Source organism: Oculina patagonica, chromosome 4 (assembly GCF_052425735.1).
Source record: "Oculina patagonica isolate OP01 chromosome 4, crgOcupat, whole genome shotgun sequence".
In the NCBI taxonomy this organism is placed as follows: Eukaryota; Metazoa; Cnidaria; class Anthozoa; order Scleractinia; family Oculinidae; genus Oculina; species Oculina patagonica.
In genome coordinates, this window is record NC_135761.1 from 45,659,476 (window position 1) to 45,682,511 (window position 23,036).

The 23,036-nt window shown below is 41.1% G+C and overlaps 1 protein-coding gene across 2 annotated transcripts in view; it reads right to left on the reverse strand.

Annotated features, from left to right (window-relative positions):
• Positions 1-524: 524 nt before the first annotated feature.
• Positions 525-23,036, reverse strand: part of LOC144652556 (acyl-coenzyme A synthetase ACSM3, mitochondrial-like) — a 70,605-nt gene continuing 48,093 nt past the window's right edge. The window contains exons 2-16 of one of the 2 annotated variants that reach the window (XM_078512607.1): positions 21,536-21,651; positions 21,334-21,434; positions 19,217-19,329; positions 18,770-18,906; positions 18,081-18,148; positions 17,929-17,983; positions 17,515-17,636; positions 15,954-16,308; positions 14,270-14,353; positions 6,188-6,289; positions 4,527-4,578; positions 3,303-3,378; positions 2,149-2,245; positions 1,606-1,725; positions 525-726 (exon numbers count right to left, since the gene is read on the reverse strand). In XM_078512607.1, the coding sequence (XP_078368733.1) occupies positions 640-726; positions 1,606-1,725; positions 2,149-2,245; positions 3,303-3,378; positions 4,527-4,578; positions 6,188-6,289; positions 14,270-14,353; positions 15,954-16,308; positions 17,515-17,636; positions 17,929-17,983; positions 18,081-18,148; positions 18,770-18,906; positions 19,217-19,329; positions 21,334-21,434; positions 21,536-21,631 (1,665 nt within the window). In that variant the 5' untranslated portion in view covers positions 21,632-21,651 and the 3' untranslated portion in view covers positions 525-639. Of the gene's footprint in view, positions 727-1,605; positions 1,726-2,148; positions 2,246-3,302; positions 3,379-4,526; positions 4,579-6,187; positions 6,290-14,269; positions 14,354-15,953; positions 16,309-17,514; positions 17,637-17,928; positions 17,984-18,080; positions 18,149-18,769; positions 18,907-19,216; positions 19,330-21,333; positions 21,435-21,535; positions 21,655-23,036 lie in introns of both variants that reach the window. The other variant, XM_078512608.1, reaches the window with a different exon arrangement.

The following is a 23,036-nucleotide window of genomic DNA, read 5'->3' on the forward strand; positions in this document are numbered from 1 at the left end:
CGAAACTTAGCCATAATTCTGTGTTATCTTGCGGCTGATCCCTTCTAAAATGTGAATTCATTTTGTTTCAAGGTGTATGAGCACAATTCTTCGAAATTAAATATTTCAAAATCGTAGCCGTTCGTAGAGCTCCTTTTATCTCACGAAATATTTATCATCATCAAAGACCTTTTAAAAAAAAGAGGTAGTTATTACTTTTATTTGTTAAAAGGTATTGGCTGTCAATTGTGGGAAACCACAAATCCTGCACAGAACTTCATTCATTCCTGATTTACTTAAAAACGCTTTTACAGATATTTTAAAAATATATCCACACGTGGGCAATCTTCTATACTTTGGCGCTGGACTTGAAATCCGGATGTCGCGGGTTCGGGTCCTGTTCTGACCAATAGCTTGTGTTGTTTCACGGTAGACCCGAGTTCAACTCCTCGGCTACGCTTGTAAATAGCCAACTAGGTCTGCCTCCTGCCAGTTGGGAGATTTTAAACGATGTTAGGTTTATTTACAATATATGTTATAGAGTTTGTACACATTGACCCTGAAGAGCACCCCATTGGGGAGTGGTCTATTAAGTATCTTTTTAATTCCATTTCCCTCAAAATTGGCAGTTACTTCATCAGATCCTCTGTTATGCTTCATTCACTCTTTATTCCATTCCTTATTTCTCAGTTCTCGTCTGCTGATCTTGCCGGTTGCAGTTTTAGGAAGATCCTCAATAAATTCCATCTATAACATAAAATAGCAATTTAATGTGTGCATGAGGATTAAAAAGTGCGACTTCGCTTTTCCAAAGGGAAAAAATATATAAAACTTATACCTAGTACAAGAATTCGGACGATATTCCGTGATATCATTTCATCACCAAGGTGCAGGGCCTCTCTGCATGAGGATTACATGTTCCTCATGAGGATTGGATTCCTTATTCTACAGTAATAAACGCAACTGTCCCTAAAACGTTCACGAAAAGTCCCCTTTAGAGCAGTTTTCACTTGAGTGTCGAAAGTAAATTGCGTTTGCTTTGGTTTTGCATTACTACGCTTAGTGATTGGCTCAAAAATTTCGCGCCACTTTCTCAGCCAATCAAAACTAAAACCAAAACCAATCGTGACTCGCTCGCGCACGTTTTCCCGCGCTTTGTGCCAGCTACATGTATTTGCTTCGAGTTTTAACTGGTTCACTGGATTGTCTGTGTCCTTTGTGATTGGCCAGAGTAATTTCTTTGGTTTTGGTTTTACGACACTCAATTGAAAACTGCTCTAATAATAAAGATAACGCTTGTTCACTTAAAACAACAAAAAAACAAAATATTTCCCCGTTCCATAAAACGAGTGATCTTGTTTCAAAAAACTCCAGAGAGGCCCTCAAGGTTGAATAATATAACCTTTTGACATAATATCCCTTGTTCCCGTGAAATAAGTAAACATTTTCCTCGCTCCCAAAAACTCCTGGGAGGCTCTCTTAAACATCTTTTGACATTAACGTTTGAAGAATTGGAGAATTACATCAGCACCTCATTATGCCGTGCCTGTTTTAGCCTGTGTGATTTGAGCTGTATATGACAATAGCTTCAACGCAATAATAAAAGAAACACAGTGATGCAAATACCCTCTTTGGGCACATCCATTCTGCAGTGTTGTATGTCACGTGATCTTGCAGTTCCTTTATCAATTCATATTGATTTTTGTCTTTAAAGCCACTCGACAATACAATGAACGCTTTAATTGTCTGCGAATAAAAGAAAAGATCCGTGGCATCAACAACGTTGACTTTGCTCACAGTATTTGCACTCTGTGAGCTGGATATTAGGTCTGATAAAGCCGCCCTTGGTCAAGACAAACTAAAGACGAATGCATACTGGGTGCAGTGTCTTATTCGTCCTGCAATTTGATGAGAGGTCCCCCTTCGGTTCAGACAAATACGTCCGTGTTCGTGTTTTTTTCAACCGAGCAGGTTAACTCGTCTTGATCAACATGGCCGCACTAACACTATTAACAGTCCAAAACCCCACCTCCACTGTTTTACTTTATCTCTCGCAGAACGACAGTAAGCTCAAAGATTTCACTTTCGATCTATTGTTTTAAACATCCAGTTTACTTTTGGCCGCTTGTTATACTACCAGTCTAAATGTATTTTACTTAAATGGATTACCTGCGTCATCATGCAAGGGCTGCTGCATACAGCACAGTCCAGTACTGCAGGATGTGTTTTCAGGCAATTTTCCACCTCGCAAGGATTTACGTTGAGTCTATTAAGTGAAGAATATCAATGCGAACCACTTGACTGACATCAGATGTACACTACCGATGTCATTTACGCGGCGTTATAGGTTACAGTGCGACGCGCCTTACCGTGGCCACCCAACAAACTTTTTTCAAGTGTGCTATCGTAATAACATTATCTCTTCGACGAACACGCCTCCTTGCAAAGTTGTATATAATTCAATAGATACTCGTTACTTCGTATTTATCAACAAATTGCAGGAAAACGTAACATATTACAAGATGACACTTGTAAAAAAGTTTGTTGGGTGGCCACGGTAACACGCGTCGCACTGCAATGGTACTTTTTTCATGTGCTCCAACAGTTTTCCTCTATTATCTTTACATTACGTAATACACTTTGGATTCTGCATATACTCTGCTTGGGGAAACAATCCATGTTTTATAGTAAATGTAATTCAGTTCAGAGAGAAATATGAATCTAAGTATTGTACAGAATTCTTTACGGTGATTCAAGGTCCATCGTATCACGCACCAAAAGGTCAATTTCGTCATGTCTAACAATTTTTGAACGTGTTTGAGAAATATTATTATGGCGTACGACTTACCCAAAGGTTCGTATATCCAAATTTATACCATGCCATAGAAAATACAGCCAATCAGAATACAGGAAAGCCGTTGTATATTCGACGGTATTCAACCCATCCTTCCCATCGTGCGCTGCCATTGTATTCTCGACGAAATTTAGAAGGCGTATTTTCTATGGCATGGTATAAAATAGTTACACAACACTTTCTCGTGGTATACTATGGAATATCCCACTTGTCACTTGTATTTTCTTGGTATACACACTCGCCTAAAGGCTCGTGTGTATACCGAGAAAATACAAGTGACTCGTGGGATATTCCATAGTATACCACTCGAAAGCGTTGCATAACTAGTATATATAAGAGCTGTTAAAATATTCGCCCATATATCATAAGGAACATGCAGTAACCAGAAAGTAAATCAGCAGCAAAGGCTATGTGCCTCACCATGTGCACAATGAAAATGTGCCATATACACGCGTTATTATTATCTTACGAGTTGTCGAAGATCACATCATCAGCTCTTCCGACGATCAAGAAATAACCTTCAGAGTCTATTTTACCCAAATCACCTGTTAAAAATAGGAAACATTATAAATATGCAGGACAGTTAGTTCGTAAATGACGTTATCCACGAAAAATGAGTGTTTATATTAGTTTTCAAACCTGTTCTTGTTTCCTTGAAAGCTTTTTTGAGCTGAAGATGATGAACAAAAGAACCAACTGGCTAGACGACAGACAGAAAGACGGACAGGCGGACAGATGGATAGATAGAGCGTCAACAAACGTTAATAGTGACTACTTCTTCCACATAGAGTTTTGTAAAATGTATTTTCACGGTGATTGTAAACGAAGATAAAAAAGAATAGTAATTGTCTAATGTTCCTGCCGAAAAATCGCATTTTTCCAGAAACTCTAAATGCATTTTTTTTTCACTGAGTTTCCGTAATGGCCTGTTATTGCCTTTTAAGTTTAAAGGTTTCTAGACGATTTCATTCAATACTGGTCCAAAAGAAATTCCAAAATTATAATGGCTCCTGTTTTTATGCTGTGATGCATTAGAAACTTAACGATTTTTATGTAGATTTATTGTGAGCACTCTCCCGTGGCCCTTCACGTCCTAAAGTGGCAAACTGGATAAATGTTTGTTACTACATTTCTTGGAGTTAAGAATACTTTAGTTAATGGAATACTTTTACCACATTTTACACGATAGTTTTCCGGAAACGCAGAAGAGAAGAGAGTATTATTATATAAACTGCAGCGGTTTAGCGAGTGGTAGCAAATCGATAAAAATGGTATCACACATGGTCGATAAAAACGATATCCACACATGTGTGATATCATTTTTGACCATTCATCTCGTAGTTTGCCATGTTTAAATACTCAATGAGCCAAAGTTTATCGATATTAAGTCGAAAAATCTTCGAATCTTCCTCGGCAATCTTCGGAAAATGTTTGGAAACATTCGTACGACCTTCGGAAAACATTTTGAAAATCTTCTGAAATCTTCGGAAAATCGTCAAAAATATCGTAATTAGTAGGTTTATATAATAAAAAGAATAATACATGGTTGCTTGGTGATATGAAATTTATCTTCTCGTTTTCAAATCCGATATCTCACTTGTTCGCTGCACTCACTCGTGAGATATCAATTTGGACACTCGAAGATAAATTTCATATCTCCGCGCAACCATGTATTATCCTCTATGTAACACACCTGTTGCGTAGAAATCTCCAGAAAAACATGCTGCGGTTTTCCCAGGTTCATCCTGCAAGAAATTAGGTAACCTCATACCTTGAGTATACTTGAAGATTCTTCAAGAGATCTGGTACATGTGTGTACTGGGTCCAACTAAAATTAATTTGAAGTAAAATGCGAGCATGTGTCAACCTACATGTATTCTTACAGATAATTTAATATTGCGGAAGGGAATTTTTAAGCAGGAAACGGGTTGTTTGTGTAGCAAAAAATTATTTAAACAAGCAAAAGAAAGCATTTGTCTATACAAAGCGCTAATGTAGAAATGTGCAAATTTTAAGATGTATATTTTCAAATATTATTTTTTTGTCTTTTTTACACCCAACTACAACGACGTAGGGTTCTCAACAAAATGTCCTAAGAAGAAACATGAATCAACAAGAAACTTCAAGCAGTTTATAACCGTGCTTTTGCATGCATAAATAGAGCACACCTGACTGTGTGATTCCGCAGGTAATCCCCCTAGCTGGTGCGATGACATGTATCCCGTGCCTTGACATATTCTTGCTGAGCTTGCAATTTTCGTTTCGATTCCCAAAATAAACTCAAAACAAAAATTGGAATATCCAGAAAACAAGTCGTTGTTTTGCAATATATAACACGTTCCGGGTAAATTGTACGACTTGTACTCGCTCCGAGCCAAACGCTTGAAAAACGCAAACATAAATATTTCACACAAAGAGAGCGCAGGGTATTCGTAAATATTTCTAAAATAGGTGAATGATTATTTAAAGCTACAGGCGAGCGATTGAGTGGCATGGGCCTGACGTAGTGGTAATTTTAAATGGCTTGGACATGTCCAAGCTGTCTTTGGTTTCGCTATGTGATTATTCATTCCTCTCTTCTGGTAAGACAAAAATATACATTTCACTCTAAACAGAGAGCAGAGTATTCATGTTAAACGAGTAATCGCTAAAAAACATCAAAGCTTGCGTGACCATAACCAAGGAGCCGGCTTGACCGCGTGGGTCTGGAACGATTTACCGACAAAAAATAACCTACAAAAAACGACAAATAGCGCCGGCCAGATTATGAACCGGCTGCGCACGGTTAATTAGTACCATCTTATTGAACTCTTCCTAAAAAAATTGAATTATATAGGGCCTGTTTATATGAAAAAAGATTTGTCCTTAGTAGGAAGTTTACCCTATCCCCGGAGCCATCTTTTACCAAGTGTTGAGATGATAAAAGGTGGCGCTGCCAACCGCAACAAGAACTGGCTTTCCCGGTTTCGTGCTCTGTTTATGCTCTTTATGTTCAGACTTGTCCTTAATAGGCGAGACAGAAAGAGTCAGTGTTCACAGGCAAAAGGCTGGCTGGCCTCTCAGGGTTAGTCAACCTTCAAAGCGAGTGAGTCCCTGGAGCGAACTTTACGATTTGTTATGTAAACGCTTCGCAGCTATTTATAAATAAATGTATGAAAAGTACTGTCGCTTGGAGTGGTTCGGTATGGAGGGTTACCATCCTATATGCGGACAACTTTTCTTCACATAAACAGGCAATCTGTCATGTATCGTTCTGAAAGATAACTTTCCACCCAGAAAGAAACGCAGCATTCCATAGAAGATTCACTTAAAATCAAACTTTTAAATCTATAAAATGTAATTATGATTTCTAACCACGTAACGAGTAAACATTCCAACAGGACAGTAAGGCTTCACACGAATCACAACCCTTCCCAGTGTACCTGGAGGCACTTCTTGGTCATTGTCGTCAACGATCTAAAACGTGAAAAAATAAAAAAAAGTGCGGTTCATGAGGAAAGCGAAGCCAAGTACAGAGGCCTCTATATAAAAGAAGGTTAAGGATTTTCTCCTGTTTTAAGGAGGGAAAATTCGTTGTTTTATTGTGTTTATCTCCTGCCCCATTTTTGCATATCGTACTGTTTAAGTCATGCTTTGTAAGACCTCTCCCATTTAATCAACGGATCAAAAACAAGTCACATAAAAAGTAATGACGCCGCAAGTGGCACAAGGACCATGGTCCCTCATGGCCGATGTACTGGGTTTACTGGGAGCAAAGTTGAGAAAAGTTGTCCCTAGGTATGCATTGCAGAATAAAACCAGTTATATGTAAGCAGTAAAGAAATAACATATCAGAACATATAGACTGATTCAGGTAAAAATGTACTTGTGCTGTTACATCTGAAAAGCTTTTCATTTTCTTGCGAACAAGCAGCCACGCACTCGATTTTAGCCAGCGCTCTGTCGTGATATCGCTGTATTTCCGGCCTGCGGTCAGGCCCAGTAGTACCCAGGCCCCTCATCTATATAGAGCTTGTAATTTATTCATCGTGTCCTTTTGCTTGTCCATACGTTTCAACCGTTTGCTTAGCGGTATTAAACTTGTGTGTCAAGAACGCCTCCGTGTCTCAGGAATCACTTCATGGTGTCAGGAGTGGGATACGATTGTTGCTGAATTGGACCTAACCGTGTTACAGCGAAGAAGAGAACCTGGTCGGTAAAGAATCCTTTCTTCGCGTTCGTCGTAAACAAGATGGCGGAACTTGCGGGTTTACCGATTCCTAGCATGGACTGGCATTCGCCGGATGCCCCACAGGCGTTTAAAAAGTTCAAAGCCCGTTGCGAGCTTTACTTTTCGGGCCCACTAAAGGAGAAATCAGAGGAAGAAAAGGTCAGTTATCTTCTTATCTGGTCGGGTGACTATGGCGTCGAATTAGTTTCCATCATCATCATCGATCCTTTTCGCGCCATTGGACGCATAAGGCCTCTACAGTCTCTCTCCAGCGGGAGCGGTCTTGTGCCGCCTTCCGGATCCCATTCCAGGTCAGGTGCAGGGACTTAAGTTCTTTCTCGGCCGACCTTCGCCAGGTTGTTCTAGGCCTTCCCCGTGCTCGCTCTCCCTCTGGTGTCCAGAATAAACCTTCTTTAGCCACATCGCCGGAGTCCTTCCTCAATACATGCCCAATCCAACTCCATTTCCTGCGGGTTAAGCTCACCATGATGTCCTCTTGTTTACAGATGTTTCGTACTTCCAGGTTGGATATTTTTTGTGGCCATCTTATTCCCAATATAATACGGAGGCACTTGTGGATAAAAACCCTCAACTTTTTTACTACGTCCTGTGTTGTTTTCCAGCTTTCGGAGCCATAGAGAAGCACTGTCTTTACATTTGAGTTGAATAGTCTTAGTTTGGTCTTAAGAGAAATCCTTTTGGATCTCCAAACTGGTTTCAGTGCTATGAATGCCTGTCTAGCTTTGCCGATACGCGTTTTTACATCTGCATCGGCACCTCTCTGCACATCATTCACACTGCCAAGGTAAGAGAACTGTTCTATTTTCTCTATCTCATGTCCATCTATCTTTATTTGGCAATTTCTTTTGCATCCAGTGCTCATCCATTTGGTCTTTGTGGTGTTAATCTTAAGCCCAACTCTACGCGCATTGTTCTATTTCAGTACGTTGGTGACTTGTTGTTCACCCAGTCTAGGGTAATCAAAAATAGCAAAGGTGACAGCGTAGACTTTAACCGCCACGGACAAGAAGAAACTTGACACCTACTGGACGCGCTTTGAGAATTACCTTTCTCCAAAGAGCAACTTTCGACTCGCAAGATAAAAGCTCAGGACCCTGAAGCAAGAAACTGACGAGTCAGTCGATTCATTTGTTAAGAGAATTCGTATTCTCGTCGAAGAATGTCGTTTTGAGAATGCAAATGAGCACATTATCGATGCCTTGATCTTCGGATCTAATTCGAAGCGTACGCAAGCCAAGCTCTTAGTCAAGGACGCCACTCTCACACTTGATATTGCCCTGGACATCGCCCGGACAGAAGAGGTAACAAGCAAACAAATTAAGGAAATTTTACCCGATAATTCGACTCGTGTGCAATGAAGCAGGAAGGAAGCCTTCCCGTCAAGTTATACTTTCATACGTTATCAGTTGATCAGGTCAAGAAAAGCGACACCCAAGCCTTCGTTGAAGTGGAAGTGGAAATCAATCACTCTAAGAAACTGCTTTTATGCAAAGTTGACACTGGTGCTGAGGGGAATGTTATTGCTTTGAGTACCTTCAGACGTCTCTTTCCAAATTCCTCATCCACTAGCTTGTCACCATCAAGCACTATCATTACTGCATATGGAGGACATGCCGTTGATCATCATGGCACTTGTGTTCTCAAACTGGCTCATGGAGGTACCTGTAAGTCATATCCATTTCATGTTGTTGATGCAGATGGTTCAACCATATTAGGCCTGCCGACTTGTACAGATTTGAACTTGATTACAATGAATTTCAGCATCACAACCCGTGAAGAGGTTTCCAAGCCAAGTACCCAACCAACGCCTCTTTGCAATCCAGACCCGGTTGCAAAGGAGGAGGTGCTTAAACAGCACAAAGATTGCTTCGAAGGCGTTGGTTGCTTTCAGGGTGAATTCCATATCACCGTTGATCCTGCTGTTCCCCCAGTTGTGTATCCTCCACGTAGAGTTCCAGAAGCCCTCAAAGAACCTTTAAAAAGGAACTTGATTCGTTGGTTGAACAAGGAATTTTAGCAAAAGTTACCGAGCCTACAGATTGGGTCAATTCCTTGGTGTGTGTCACCAAGAGCACCGGTGCGTTGCGGCTTTGCCTAGATCCCAAGGATCTCAACCATGCTATCAAGAGGCCATACTACTTAACACCTACACTGGAAAATATCCTTCCGAAGCTTAATAGTGCAAAGTGCTTCTCCATCCTGGATGCACGCAGTGGTTACTGGAATATCAAGCTTGACCAGGACAGTTCACTGTATGTGTACAACCTTCAATTCGCCGTTTGGGAGATACAGATTCCTGCGGTTACCTTTCGGTTTAGTTTGTGCACAGGACATTTTTCAAAGGAAAGTGGATGAAACCTTTGGTGACCTACCTGGTGTGACTGGAATCGCGGACGACATTGTTGTGTATGGCTACAAGAGTGACTGTAGTGACCATGACGAAAACTTTTATGCCGTTCTTCAACGTGCTCGTGAGACTGGTCTTCGCTTTAACCTGGACAAGTGCAAGTTCAGATGTACTCGAATTCCCTTCTTTGGCCATATCATAGGTGCTGAAGGTCTCCAGCCTGACCCACGGAAGATAGATTCCAAACTGTCCATGGATCCTTCAACTAGCCTCGCAGATCTCCAAACATTCCTTGGAATGGTCCAGTTCCTAAGCCGTTTCATTCCTAACTTGGCATCCATAGCAGCTAATCTCTGGGCGCTCACCAAGAAAACAAGTGACTTTGTTTGGTGTCCTGAGCATCAGTCAGCTGTTGATCGCATCAAGAGAGCCATTGTGGCCCCCACTGCACTGCAGTACTTCGACAAAACCCAGCACGTAACCATTCAAGTGGATGCCTCCCAGAGGGGTTTAGGTGCGGTTCTTCTACAAGCCAACGGTCCAGTTGAGTTTGCTAGCAAGTTGCTGACCGAGACTGAGAGTGTCGATATTCAAATATCGAGAGAGAGATGTTGGCCGTTCTTTTTGGTTTGGAGAAGTTCCATTATTACGCCTACGGCCGACCTGTTGTTGTGGAATCTGACCACAAACCTCTAGAGGCTATCTTTCAAAGGCATCTGTCAAGTGCGCCACCTCGCATCGCTAGGATGATGCTGCGCATACAGAAATATGATGCACAAATCAAATATGTCCCTGGAAAGGACATAAATGTCGCTGACGCTCTTTCAAGAATCAGCTCCTGCTCTGGTGAAGATATTCAAGGCCTAGATGTATCTGTTCATGAGGTCAACCTTCATCTTAATGCAAGCCCAATGTGAGTGTCCCAGATACAGGCAGAAACTGCCAATGATGCAACCTTGTCACCTCTACATGAAATCATTTTGCATGGATGGCCTGAAAAGAGATCTGATTGCCCTGCCTATCTTCATGCCTACTGGAACTATCGCGATGAGCTTACTGTGGCCAATGGTCTGATACTGAAGGGTACACGTATTGTTATCCCAAAGTCCCTACAGCCTGATGTTCTGCAACAAACTCACTACGCCCATCAAGGTGCAGAGAAGTGCAAGCTTAGAGCGAAGGGATCAGTATTCTGGGCAAACATCAATCGTGATATTGAAGAGCTGGTTAAGAGCTGCCCGCCGTGTCAGCGTCACCAGAAGTTGAATGTCAAGGAACCCCTGCTGCCTCATGATGTGCCGAAGAAGCCGTGGCATACTTTAGGCTCCGACATATTCTTCTGGAACAATGCCAACTATTTGGTAGTTGTTGATTACTACAGTAAGTTCCCTGTGGTAAAGAAACTTTCCAACCTCAACTCGTCTGCAGTCATCGCACACCTGAAATCTGTGTTTGAGGAACATGGGATTCCCAGCAAACTTATAACCGACAACAGTCCCCAATACGCATCTGCTGCTTTTCAGGAGTTCAGTCGCAGTTACGGATTCACTCATGTTACGTTCAGCCCGCTGTATCCACAGTCTAATGGTTTGAGCGAGAGGACTGTACAAACTGTGAAAGATCTTTTGCAGAAGTGCAAGGAAACCAGGCAGGATCCCCATTTGGCCATGCTTTGTCTTCGTAGCACCCCACTTAGTCATGATTTGCCTTCACCTGCTGAAATGCTGAATGGCCGAGTTTATCAGACAAACCTGCCAGCTGTTACAAAGCCCTCGTCATCTGCAAATGGAGATGTCAATGTAAAGCTCCAACTCAGACAGGATAAGCAGAAGGTGCTTTATGACAAAACAGCCCAACAGCCGCTTCAACCACTCTTCCCTGAAGATCGTGTTCGTGTCCTCAATCCAGCTACTAGAACCTGGGAGCCAGGCATCATTCACGATGTGGCTAGTCCCCCTCGCTCATACTTGGTGAACACTGAAAGAGGTGGCACGCATAGAGTAAGTAAGTAAGTAAGTAAGTAAGTAACGTCTTTATTTATAGAGGGTAGCACTTAATAGCTAAAAAGCTAACAAACTCGTGGCCCTCCTATTTACAAGTATTAAAAAATCTAAGATACACATTAAAAAACCTAGATATTCAATAATATATAAGAAACGAATTACAATTAAAAACTAATTATTAAAAACTAATTAAAAAAAAATCTGTATTCGAAATAAGATCTTACATTAAAAAATGGTCAACAAAATGTTGTTTCCTTAAAATTGAACTGCAAAAACTATTTCTAAAACTGTTAAGTGAAGATTTTTTTCTAAGCTCAAGTGGCAGGCTGTTCCATGCTTGGCAAGTTTGTACTGCAAAAGTTCTTCCACCTTCAGTTTGTCTCTTAAAAGAAGGGCAAAGTAAGTTGAAGTTCGAATATCTTGTGTGTCTACCATGCATACTACTATTTAACTTTAGACTCTCTTGAAGATATGAAGGCAAGAAACCTTGAACCCTTTTATATGCAATTGCACATCTTGTCACTTTTGCATCATCATAAAACGGAAGCCATTTGAGACGGTTAAACAGTGGAACAGAAGGGGCCGTTCTGTCGGCGTTTAGAATAAATCGCGCAGCTCTCTTTTGTAGCTTTAGTACCCTGCTAAGATTGTCCTTGCTACATGTTGTCCAAATGACATTGACGTAATCAAATACAGGCTTTATCATACTATTATAGTACAATATTCTCTGCTTGTGTGGAAGCACACTCCTGATCTTCTTTAGGATACCAATACGTTGAGAAAGTTTTTTGCATACACCATCTACATGCCGCGAAAAAGATAAGTCCTGATCAATTTCTAGCCCTAATAATTTAGCACTACAGACATTGGTTAGCTTCGTGCTCCCGATAGAGACTTCTGGTGCATAATCGATCTTGCTCGAAAGACGCTTTCCTGTGACAACCAAAACTTTAGTTTTCTTTTCATTAAGCGGTAACCTGTTTGCTGACGCCCAGCTTACCACCTCCGACACAGCCATATTTAGTGAGTCCTGCAGGTTTGACATCTTTCGAAAATCTGCGTACGAAGTAATTGTCGTATCGTCCGCATACAAATCAAGATTGGATGAACTAACATGCAAGGGCAAGTCGTTTATGAAAACAATAAACAACAAAGGACCCAATATGCTGCCTTGGGGGACTCCATGCCTCACGGTTGTTAAGTCAGACATTATCCCTGCCAGTGACACCAGTTGACGCCGATCGGATAGATAGGACTTGAACCATGCCAGCGACGACCCATCGACACCATAAGCATTCAGCTTGTCGAGAAGAATGGCGTGATCAACCATGTCAAATGCTTTACAATAGTCAACAAGAACTAAACCACAAACTTTATTAACATCTAGGTTAAACAACAGTTTGTCAATAATCCGTATCAGGGCAGTCTCGGTACTCTGGCGTTTCCGAAAACCAGATTGGCGAGGATAGATCAAATTATTCTCTGTCAGGTAGTTATACAGAGCATCATGGATGTGCTGTTCTATTACCTTAGATAACACAGGTAGAACCGAGATTGGACGAAAATTGGATACATCATCTAGGTCCCCTCCCTTGTGTAGTGGCGTTACTTTAACGGTTTTCCAGCGACTTGGAAACACACCAACCTGAAATGAGTAATTGATCAGTCGTGCTACTGAAGGGGCGATCACTGTAGCAGCTGTTTTTAAAAATCGGGCAATGATGTTGTCGATACCCGACGCCTTTCTTGGACTAATCTTCATAAGAGAGGATACCACCTGAGTCGTTGAAATTGGAGGGATTTCGAATGACACGTTAGGACAGGTTAGAAGAAATCGTCGTCATCTTCGTGCAACTGGAGAGTCTTTTAAGTTCCAAGGTGTTGAGATACCTGCTGATATTTCAGTTGATGACTCAATCTCCAATGAAGCCGGAAGTGCTGAGAGTGCCCGCTCTTCGGCAGAGCCTGCAGAATTCGCGACTTCAAGCTCAAGCTCGACCTCAGATCCTTCTCCTGTGTTGTCGCTTCGCCCTCCAGATCCTTCTCCTGTGTCGCTGCCTCGCCGCTCCAGCAGGACAGTTAAAGCTCCTGATAGACTGAACTTAGTTTGTTATCCTTAAGAAAAGGGAGATGTCGTGATATCGCTGTATTTCCGGCCTGCGGTCAGGCCCAGTAGTACCCAGGCCCCTCATGTATATAGAGCTTGTAATTTATTCATCGTAGCCTTTTGCTTGTATACGTTTCAACCGTTTGCTTAGCGGTATTAAACTCGTGTGTCTCAGGAATCACTTCACTAAATAGATCCATTGTTGACGAAGCTTATGTGAAACACGATTTAGCTTTCAAATGCTCCTTCATGTACGACGCTAGGTCTATAGACACGAAAGTCATCGATCGATAATGGCTCTCAATGTCCACTTTTTTGGCGGTCGATTACTTTCTACACGTAATTGTCAGACACATTTTGTTTCTTTGCTTCTTGTTTTTATTGTCAAACCCCTTAAAATTCTAATGGCCGCCTTTATACGGTCGCCTTCATACGGCCGTCTTGCTTCACTCTTTCTACCATCAAACTATGGCCGCCATGTTGCACGACGTACGTACGTTGTATGTGCCCGCGAACCATGCCGCTAGCCATGATGACCACGAAAAATCTAAAGCATGGTTCTGTAAATTTTCTATGGGTATGGTTCTTCGGCGCGCGCGGGAGCTCCGCTATTAAGAACTACATGACGTGACTACAACATGACTACAGTTTCGATGTTTTCTCAACATTTTTTGTCATTTTGAAGCGTTTTTTTTGTTACAAAACATTTGGCAAACAAAAAATATTCCAATGAATGCTATAGACTTACAAGCATGTCGATTCCAGGAAGAGGTTTACCAACAGAACCAGAACGTGAATCATCCCCAGATTCTCTCGGCCCAGTTAAATGATTCTGCAAAGATTAATTTAAGATTATCTTAGTCCATAAAAATACAATAACTGATTGATAAATTGTGATTAATAATGATAAATGGACCGAGCTATGAACACTACGTTGACGAAATTACCTTAAGACAACGCCAGAATGTCTAATAAAACAATTATTGGATTCAGTTTTTCAATCAACGCGAAATTATCAAGACCGAGGTTGTATCATCCGCCTCAGCCTTCTGCCGTTGGTGGATAACGCAAACCTTGGCCTTGATAGTTCTCACTATCATGCTTGCCCTCATCCAATATTAAATTGGAAATTAGTTGCACGGCGAAGGAAAACAAGCATTGGCACGATTTAACCTGTGAGTCAATCAATTTAAGCAATCAGAGGAAAAGAAGCCTGAAAAAATTCAGGACTTCAACGAAATTCAAACCCGTAACCTCCGCGAACACTGGTGGGATGCTCTACTAACTGAGCTATAAAGCTTTAATTTTGGAAGTCTGCCGTTTTTGTGGCTTCCTGTAAAGGGCTGAAGTTTTTTCTGCCTTCTTTTCTTGTGGATGCTTGTTTCTCTCCGCCGTGCAAATACTTTGTTTTCTCTGTGATCTATTCCTTCATGGGAAAGATAGAGTTCGCAAAAAAATCAGTCGGTAGACCATCGCACCAACTATGTTTGATGTTGATGGTACTTGCGGAGGTCAAGGGTTCGAATCCCATTAAAGTCCTGAATTTCTGTCAGGTCCTTTTCCCCAAATGCTTAAATTGGTGAACTATCGGTGATTTTTGCGTCAGTCCTTATTTTTCTTTGCCAAGCTAATAAATTCATTTATTAGGTCAAAGAACAAACTTTTTTTGGCGACTGACATCTAGAAAGCTGACTCAGAGCAAACCCCTCTCAACAGACGCCGACTACTATCAGCATCTAAAAAACGACTCATTCACGACGTAAACAAAACCAACGAACGGACCTCAAGTGGAACGACTATTAGTTTGACTTACAATAGACTGATCGAAATTGACCAATTATTGTTGACAAACTTTGCGCAAGATTTGCAGCGAAAAAAATCAGTGCTGAATTGAACAATCAGTGTTAACGGATCAGATTTAACATCATCGACTGTCAGCAACTTTACGCTTGACCCTCAAGATGACCGTAGGCAGTTGCCAGTTTAGATACCTGATACCTTGCAAAATATTTCCAGGTTATGTTCGATTGACAGTCTGTACGATTTGAGAAATGGCTGAATAATAAGATAAAGTGTTTACGTCTGGGAGGGGTAGCCAATATGCAGATGGACAAAAAAATGAACTCTAACAACTACATTTGGGAACGCGGGAGGACTTTTACTGCCTGTAGGGAGGTTACCACTTCTCGTGTTTTTACCCTAGTATAAGAACATTTGGGGTAGAGCTGAGATGACGAAAGTCTGATATTCTGGATGGTCATGGAATGGTGATGAACTCTAGAAAAAATAGTTTCCTTTAGAAGAAAACTTGATCATCTTCTATTTAATGGCTCTTGCCGTATCACAGCGCAGAGTGTCATATGCCATTTCTACTACATCGGTCACAGGGAGGGGTGGGGGGGAGGGTGTACTTTTTATCAGTAATAACGTACCATCTCTGTTTGTCCATAGAGGTTCCAGAGTTCCACTCCTGTTTCTTCTTTCCATCTACGTATCACATGTTCGTTCGCAGGTTCTCCGCCGACGAAACAGAGTTTTAATTTGGTAAAGCAAAAGCTTTTCACATTCTCCTCGTTCAATGCTTCCATGTAAAAGAGAGGACTAAACTGACCATGAGTTATGGGATACTTCTGAAGGGTTTCCAGTGCTTCCCTGGTGGTAACGTTCTTGTAATGAGCAAACACTCCCGAACCAACAGACCAAGCCGAGAAGAAACTGTTAATAGGAAGTACCGCCCAGCCGGTTGGACTGGCCGTCCAACTGAAATCAGTTTCTAGAAAAAGGGTTCTGAAAGAAATGAAATGCTCTTTGGTAATCAGCTTCAGAGAAATGTTAAGCACTGTGATCTCTACCCTTCTTCGTCGATCCTTGCGGGTAAAACCATAGAACAACAGGAAGCGCCCCAGTATAAATAGCGTTTCTGGGATAATTTTTAATAAGAAAATGAATAAGATTTCACCATTTATGGACCAAACCTACGGTATAAAGCTAGATATAGTGATTTTTTTTTTAGTAATCTATGCGGCTCAGTAGGCCCAGGAGTTTAGAACACCACTAATTCGTAATAAGAAAGGCACGGCAAGTCACATTTTTGGCTTTGTTCTGACCATTTTTGGGCTCGACACCCTTAATCATTGATATGTTATCGTATTGGATCCAAATGTAATTTGGCACCAGTGCCCAATGTTTTGGAGATGTCGAAGATGCGCCTGGGAGGTAGTCTTGGCACGGGTTATAAAGGCACCGTGTCTAACAACAAGAGTGGCGCATGCGTAGTTTTTACGAAAATGGCGGCCACTGCCGCGTTGTCGGTACAAAGCCATCGTTTATTTTAGTTACCTGGCCGGCAAAAAAGAGTACAAAATCGAGAAGCTCTGGGGGACAAAAATGCTACCGAGGAAGAGCATCGGCGTAGAAAAAGCTCCCGTTATAACAAAAAATCGTAATGCTAGAAAGCACGTCCGCTTTCCCTGCAAAAAGTCACTTTTCGCTCTGTTCTCTTCTTCGGATCTCGCCAATTTATTTCAGATGCATGTCGATTTGTTTTGTCTTGGAATCATGTTGAATCACTGAAAGCACGATGAACGACAGTTAGAAATTAGAGGGTCCAATATAAAAATTGGAGCCATGCCCAGCAGGAGAAAAACCTTCCCTTTTTTGCGAAGTAAATAGGTAGAGCCGTACCGAAATGGTTTGAGCACGGTGCCAAAAATTTGACGTGCAGTGCCGATTGAACGTCGGAACGTTTCGAAAGTAAACTCGAGAAGCTGTATGGTACAATTTAGAAATGTTAGTGATCAGTAGAATGAATACTAGGAAATCTTCGGAGGTTAAAATGTATTTTTGGACTATTTTCCATTCTGTTTTGTAGCACCTTTTCAAATTTATTACCGTTACCAAATAAAAGAAATGAATAAACACACATGCCAGCCACACAGAGATCACATTTCATCGATGTTATTTAACAACGCCATAAACAACCATCTTACGTACTTTCGCATTCCAGCACTCCCCAGTCCCGAGCTAGCCTGAGTATGTTCCACCATCTTCGAATTTCCGGTTGTGCCGCTTGTGTGGTATATAAGAGTGGGTGCTGAGCTTAGTGACTTTACAGACTAAAAAAAAAAGGAATGACTAACAATATTGGACAATTTGAGAAAGGTTTTATAATGCATGCATGTTTGAGTAACTCGGAAAGTCTGATTGAGGCCCATTTTAAGTTGGAACCTTCAATCTTGTTAGGCTATTGGACCGTACGTCTCTAGCTCTCCTTTGTATTTCTATCGGTAGATAATCTATATAAGCAAAGTCAAGTTCACGAACAGCAACTATATAAATATTGTTCCCTTGGTAAAGCACGTCCGCTCTCCCTGCAAAAAGCCACTTTATTATTCCAATTAAGCCTACCTGATGATGAGCACTTGCCGCTTGAAAGAGATCCTCAAATGACAGCCAGCCCTCCCTAGAGAAGTACAGTACAGCCTAAATAACGATAGACAATTACAAGAAGCAACATCAACTTAATGCAGTTAGTTAGAGAGCTTGAGCGTTTAGGTTACCTCTGTTCCTGTTTCATTCTGTTGACCACAATTTTGCTTCTAAGGTTGACTTCACCAGAGCTAGTAATCTACATCAACGACAACACCAGCAAAAAGAAATCAAAACTATATCTACTTTTCTACATCTTGTTTTGATAAACAAAACAACAAGACAAGGTAAGACAATACCATGGAACGTCACTGCACTTCTTGATACGTCAGACAGTACAGCAAACTCAACACCACTGACCGAGATATGCGAACACCACACAAGACGAAATTCGACACGACACGACGAAAGTAAACTAAAACAATTGAAGGACGCAAGCAACAAAGAATGGCTTTACTTTCAATACGAAAACACACAACACTGTCTAGACGCAAAGCAAATGCACTGACAAAACGTATCGCAAAGCTTCGCCACGGCGGCACGATACGACACGACAAAACGTCTCACAGTCACTGAGGAAACTGTAGGGTTTCTAGAGACCACTAAGGCCAGGAACTCGCTGAATATACGGTCGTCATAAACAAGCGCATGCACACTTAGGTACACTACTCGCTTAGTCACGTGAACCACATTTTCCCGTACACGAACAGTAGCCAGACAAATCTGCGGGTCACAACACGAGAGTTAACGATACGAAACAGCACAACGAAAGAGTGTTCTCTCGACACCATTATTAAAAAGGGTGACTTTTATACCTAACCTGATCAATCACATCCAGCAGTTCAGTGTCAATCTCATTACAAGGGGCTGTCACCACACACACTGGTTTTGACTTTAAAATTCTTCGGTGAAGTTCTTTTGGACCAATATTTGTTGCAATTGTTACGAATACGCCACCTGTAAAAAAAATGTCGTCATATACACACTTTTATTTTTTGTAAAATAATAAATACCTTTGTCCTCTCTAGATAAACATTACATGACAATTTATTTTACAAAAAAAGTAAGTATGCAGCCACTAAAAAGTATATTTTATGTCTAGCACAGGGACGGTTATGTAATTTATTCCTTCACAAAAGAAACTGTTGTCCTGCGTCAGCGGTTGTCTCGCCGTCCCTTTCTGCCTGAAGCATTAATTACGTCTAACATTAGAAACGTCTGCTGCTGAAAATTGTCGTAGTTTACCTTAACAAAAGCTTAGTAATACCTGCCCTTAAACAAGCAGCCAGCATTAGCCAGTATTCGGGAATTACGGGAAACATCACCATGACACGATCTCCTGGTTTGATATCAGCTGCTGTGCACAGCACGTTAGCAGTCCTGAATTGACAAAAAAAAAGAATGACGTCCAAAAGAACGTGCTTTAAGGTGGCTGGTATCGGTTTTTAGCATTTTAAAGCTCATCTACTTTGATGGATCAGTACTACAAATTTTTATCCAGAGGCGGCGGAGCGTTTTGGAACGTGGGAAGACTTTTGGAAGACTGTCCCAAAAATAGTCGGCATGTCCTCAGATTGGAACAACAATTTTCTGTTCTAAAAACCTTTTGTGTTTTGAGCATTTTCTAGACCGAAGATTTCCGAAGATTCTCCGATTGTTGTTCCAAGGCCATACGAACGTTTCCGATCATTTTCGAACTTTTCCGAAGATAAACGTGGTTTTCCGAAGACTTCCAAGGAAGTTTCGAAGATGTTTGAACTCACTAACGAGACGGAATATCTTGACAAACCAATTTTACGCTGCACTCGCGATATTTTCGGCACCAAATTTTCGTTTTGGGGTGTCAACAGCCCCCCTGCCCCTCCTGCTCCGCCGCTTTTGTTATCAGTTTCAATCATAAACTGTTTATTAACTTTGTCAGTTTTGCTTCTATCGTTGACTCAGTCCTCTACTATTTTTAGGTTGGATTATAGAGAGGAACATCGTGGGGAGTGAAATACAATCAGAGAATTATAAATAAGGGCCTCTTCATATGATCCCGGTTGACCGGGCTGGCCCAGTTACCGAGATCTTAGTTCACTCCTATTTTCTTGTAAAATTTTGGATGTGTTCATATGAGAAGGTGGGCCAGCCCGGTTACCGATATCTCGGTTTCTGCAACCGAGATCTCGACAACCGGGAAGAATATTTTCCCATATGAACGCTCCAGCCCGGTCGCCGGGACGCAACTTTTTTTGAGAAAATAGCTTCCCTTTCGTAATTGGGTGGTCCAAATGGTTTAATTTTGCCTTGTATCTATTTCCACTTCAGAAATATGCGAATTAGCTTTATTAATAAAGTTACAAGGGTCAATAAAGCTACGATAGTTGCGAAAGATGCAACTTTATGTGTCGCCATTTTGCCTTCGTTTCTTGAATTTTATCCCCGTCAACCGGGCTAAAATTTTCCATATGAACAGAGGTCAAAATCCGTCCTGGTAACTGAGACAGCCCGTAAACCGGGCTCATGTGAAGAGGCCCTAAAACAGGTGCTGTAAGCGGCTTTCTACTGTCTGGTTCCAAGTCTTGCTCGCCACGATGATAAAGATGACGATCGATTGAAAGAAAAAAATTGAGGGTTTAAGCCTCGGCTAAACGATCAAACATTTTCGACCAACATAATGTTGGAAAAGCATGTTTGACCATAAAGCCACCTCGCTCAACATTGCATTTAAATGGTTTTCCATGTTTGATCTAGATCAAACATTTTCATCCAACATTTTGCTTCACGCGCAAATGTTTGATCATTTAACCACCTCTGCAAACAAAGCAAGCCCAAGCGGAAAAAAGCAACCAATCAGAAACCGGATCTATGTGACGTCGCGCCATAATTTCAGCGGTAATTCGCACAAAGCGTTATGTGGGCTCACTTTGGTAGATGTTTGATCAAACATTGTTTGCTTGTTTAGCTACACCATGTTGTGTGCGACAAACTCGATGTTGGACAAAAATGTTTGATCGTTTAGCCGGCGCTTAATACAACGTGTGGCAGTATCAGAATTGTGAAAAGCGGGCAACATGAACATGACGACTAGTTAACAAAATAGGAAAACTATTATTCGCCCCTCCATTTGCCCATCCCAAAAATAATTTGTGCGTTTGGCTAAAATTACAGGTTTTGTTGTAGGTCCAAAAACTAATTTTAACACTAACTGTCCACCCTCCAGGGCAATTGAATTTTGTTATCTTCTTAATATTTTTAGGATGTCTTTTATATGTCTTTTTAAATTTTTAATTTGTACACGGCCCCACAAGCTTTTAGCTTTAAACTTTTTACCGTGGTTAAATAAAGTTATTATTATTATTATTATTATTATTATTATTATTTAAGAATTTGGTAACCTACTTTTTAGATTTAACGGCAACATCTTGAAAGCTCCACTTAATTTCGTACCCGTTGCCATCAATCCACCACAGAGCTGGGTGGTCACTCTTCCTTTTACCTTCCTAAAGCCAAAGAGGACAGGAAAGAATAAAATGTTTGTAATTCTTTAAATAATGGAGCATACTCTGACAAAGCAGGAGGTAAGTAATGTTATAAACATCACCTTTTCCCTCTGTGCCCATTCGTCTATGACGTCTGCGAAGTTGAAGTACTCCGGAACTTGAAAATCTTTTGTTCCTCTGACTACCACGTCAGACATCAGTCTTTTAGCTCTCGGACCTACTATGACAATAATAAAGGAGCTACCACATTACTACTACCTGTCGATAACTATTACAAAAATTTTATGGCAAATTTCATCGTGATGTGATTGGTCTTTATTTGCGAACTAACCACAATAAGACACAACTTACTTACTCTTAACAGACAGCCCAAAGACTAGGGATTGCATAGAACACAAGGCGAATCATTTTTTATCATGACGATCTACCAAGGTAAACACACATTCATTACTTTTCACAGCTTATCACACAATGACCGGGCTAGTCCGAGCAGTGTGAGGGACGTTTGTGACAGCTTTCCTTTTTGAAAAACTCGATCATATTTTTCTGAGAGTCTTGTGTCACTTAATGATGAGTAGGTTTTTAACCCTCTTTTAACCTCACCTTTTGTTTTATGTGGCAGTGCTACTAGACCCGATGACCAATGAATAAATGTAAACTAACTCGGTTCAAATGAAGAGATTAGATCCTCGCAGTTATGAACACAACTTAAGCAGTTGCGAAAAGAAAGCCTGAAAAATTAGACTTGACGGAACTCGAACCCTGTCCTCTGCGATACTGGTGCAGCGCTCTAACCAATTGAGCTAACAAGCCAACTGGGAGCTGGTCTTTAAATTGGTTCGTAATATACCCGGGGAAGATGAAGATGAAATAATGAATATATATGAAATCATATTTGAACTGCGAATGAAGAATGAATGAAGAGAAGATCCTCGCAGTTATGAACACATTTTAAGCAGTTTATTCTGATCCTTCAGCCCTTTCATAATTCATTTTCCGTGTTCATAGCCACTTTGACTCTATTCAATCTAACCTCCCACGCGTATTAAAATTTGTAATAAGTAGCTTTTGCAATGCTACTGTATACTTATGTAGTTATGCAAATAAATAAAGCTTGTTGTTGTTGTTGTTGTTGTAATATTCTCAGTAGTACAGAGGGAAGTCGACAAATACCACCTCGAATTAGACGCTTTTATCGCAGCTGGAGTTCGTTCTTTGGCAAGTGTTAATGAGTCACGGTAAATTCCCCGACTTTGTTTACCCACACGGAAAAAAACAAAATTTGCATACCATGTTCAGGCAAGCCCTTGACATGTTCAAACAAGCCCGTGACTGTCACGTCACGCTCTCAACGTAATTCGACAAATACCACACTGAATTAGACGGCAAGGAGTCATAATTGATATCACGTGCATTAAATCAAAAGAACAATAGTTGGGCACGTGTAAAACAATAGATTTTTCATTCCAGATTGCTTAGAACTCAGATTTTAGCACACAGGAATGAAAACAACTTACTAACGTCTAAAAATATCATTCGGGTAAACCCCGGCACCCACGCACAAATTTGCATGCCGCTCGCGGCTTCATGTCAATTGAACAT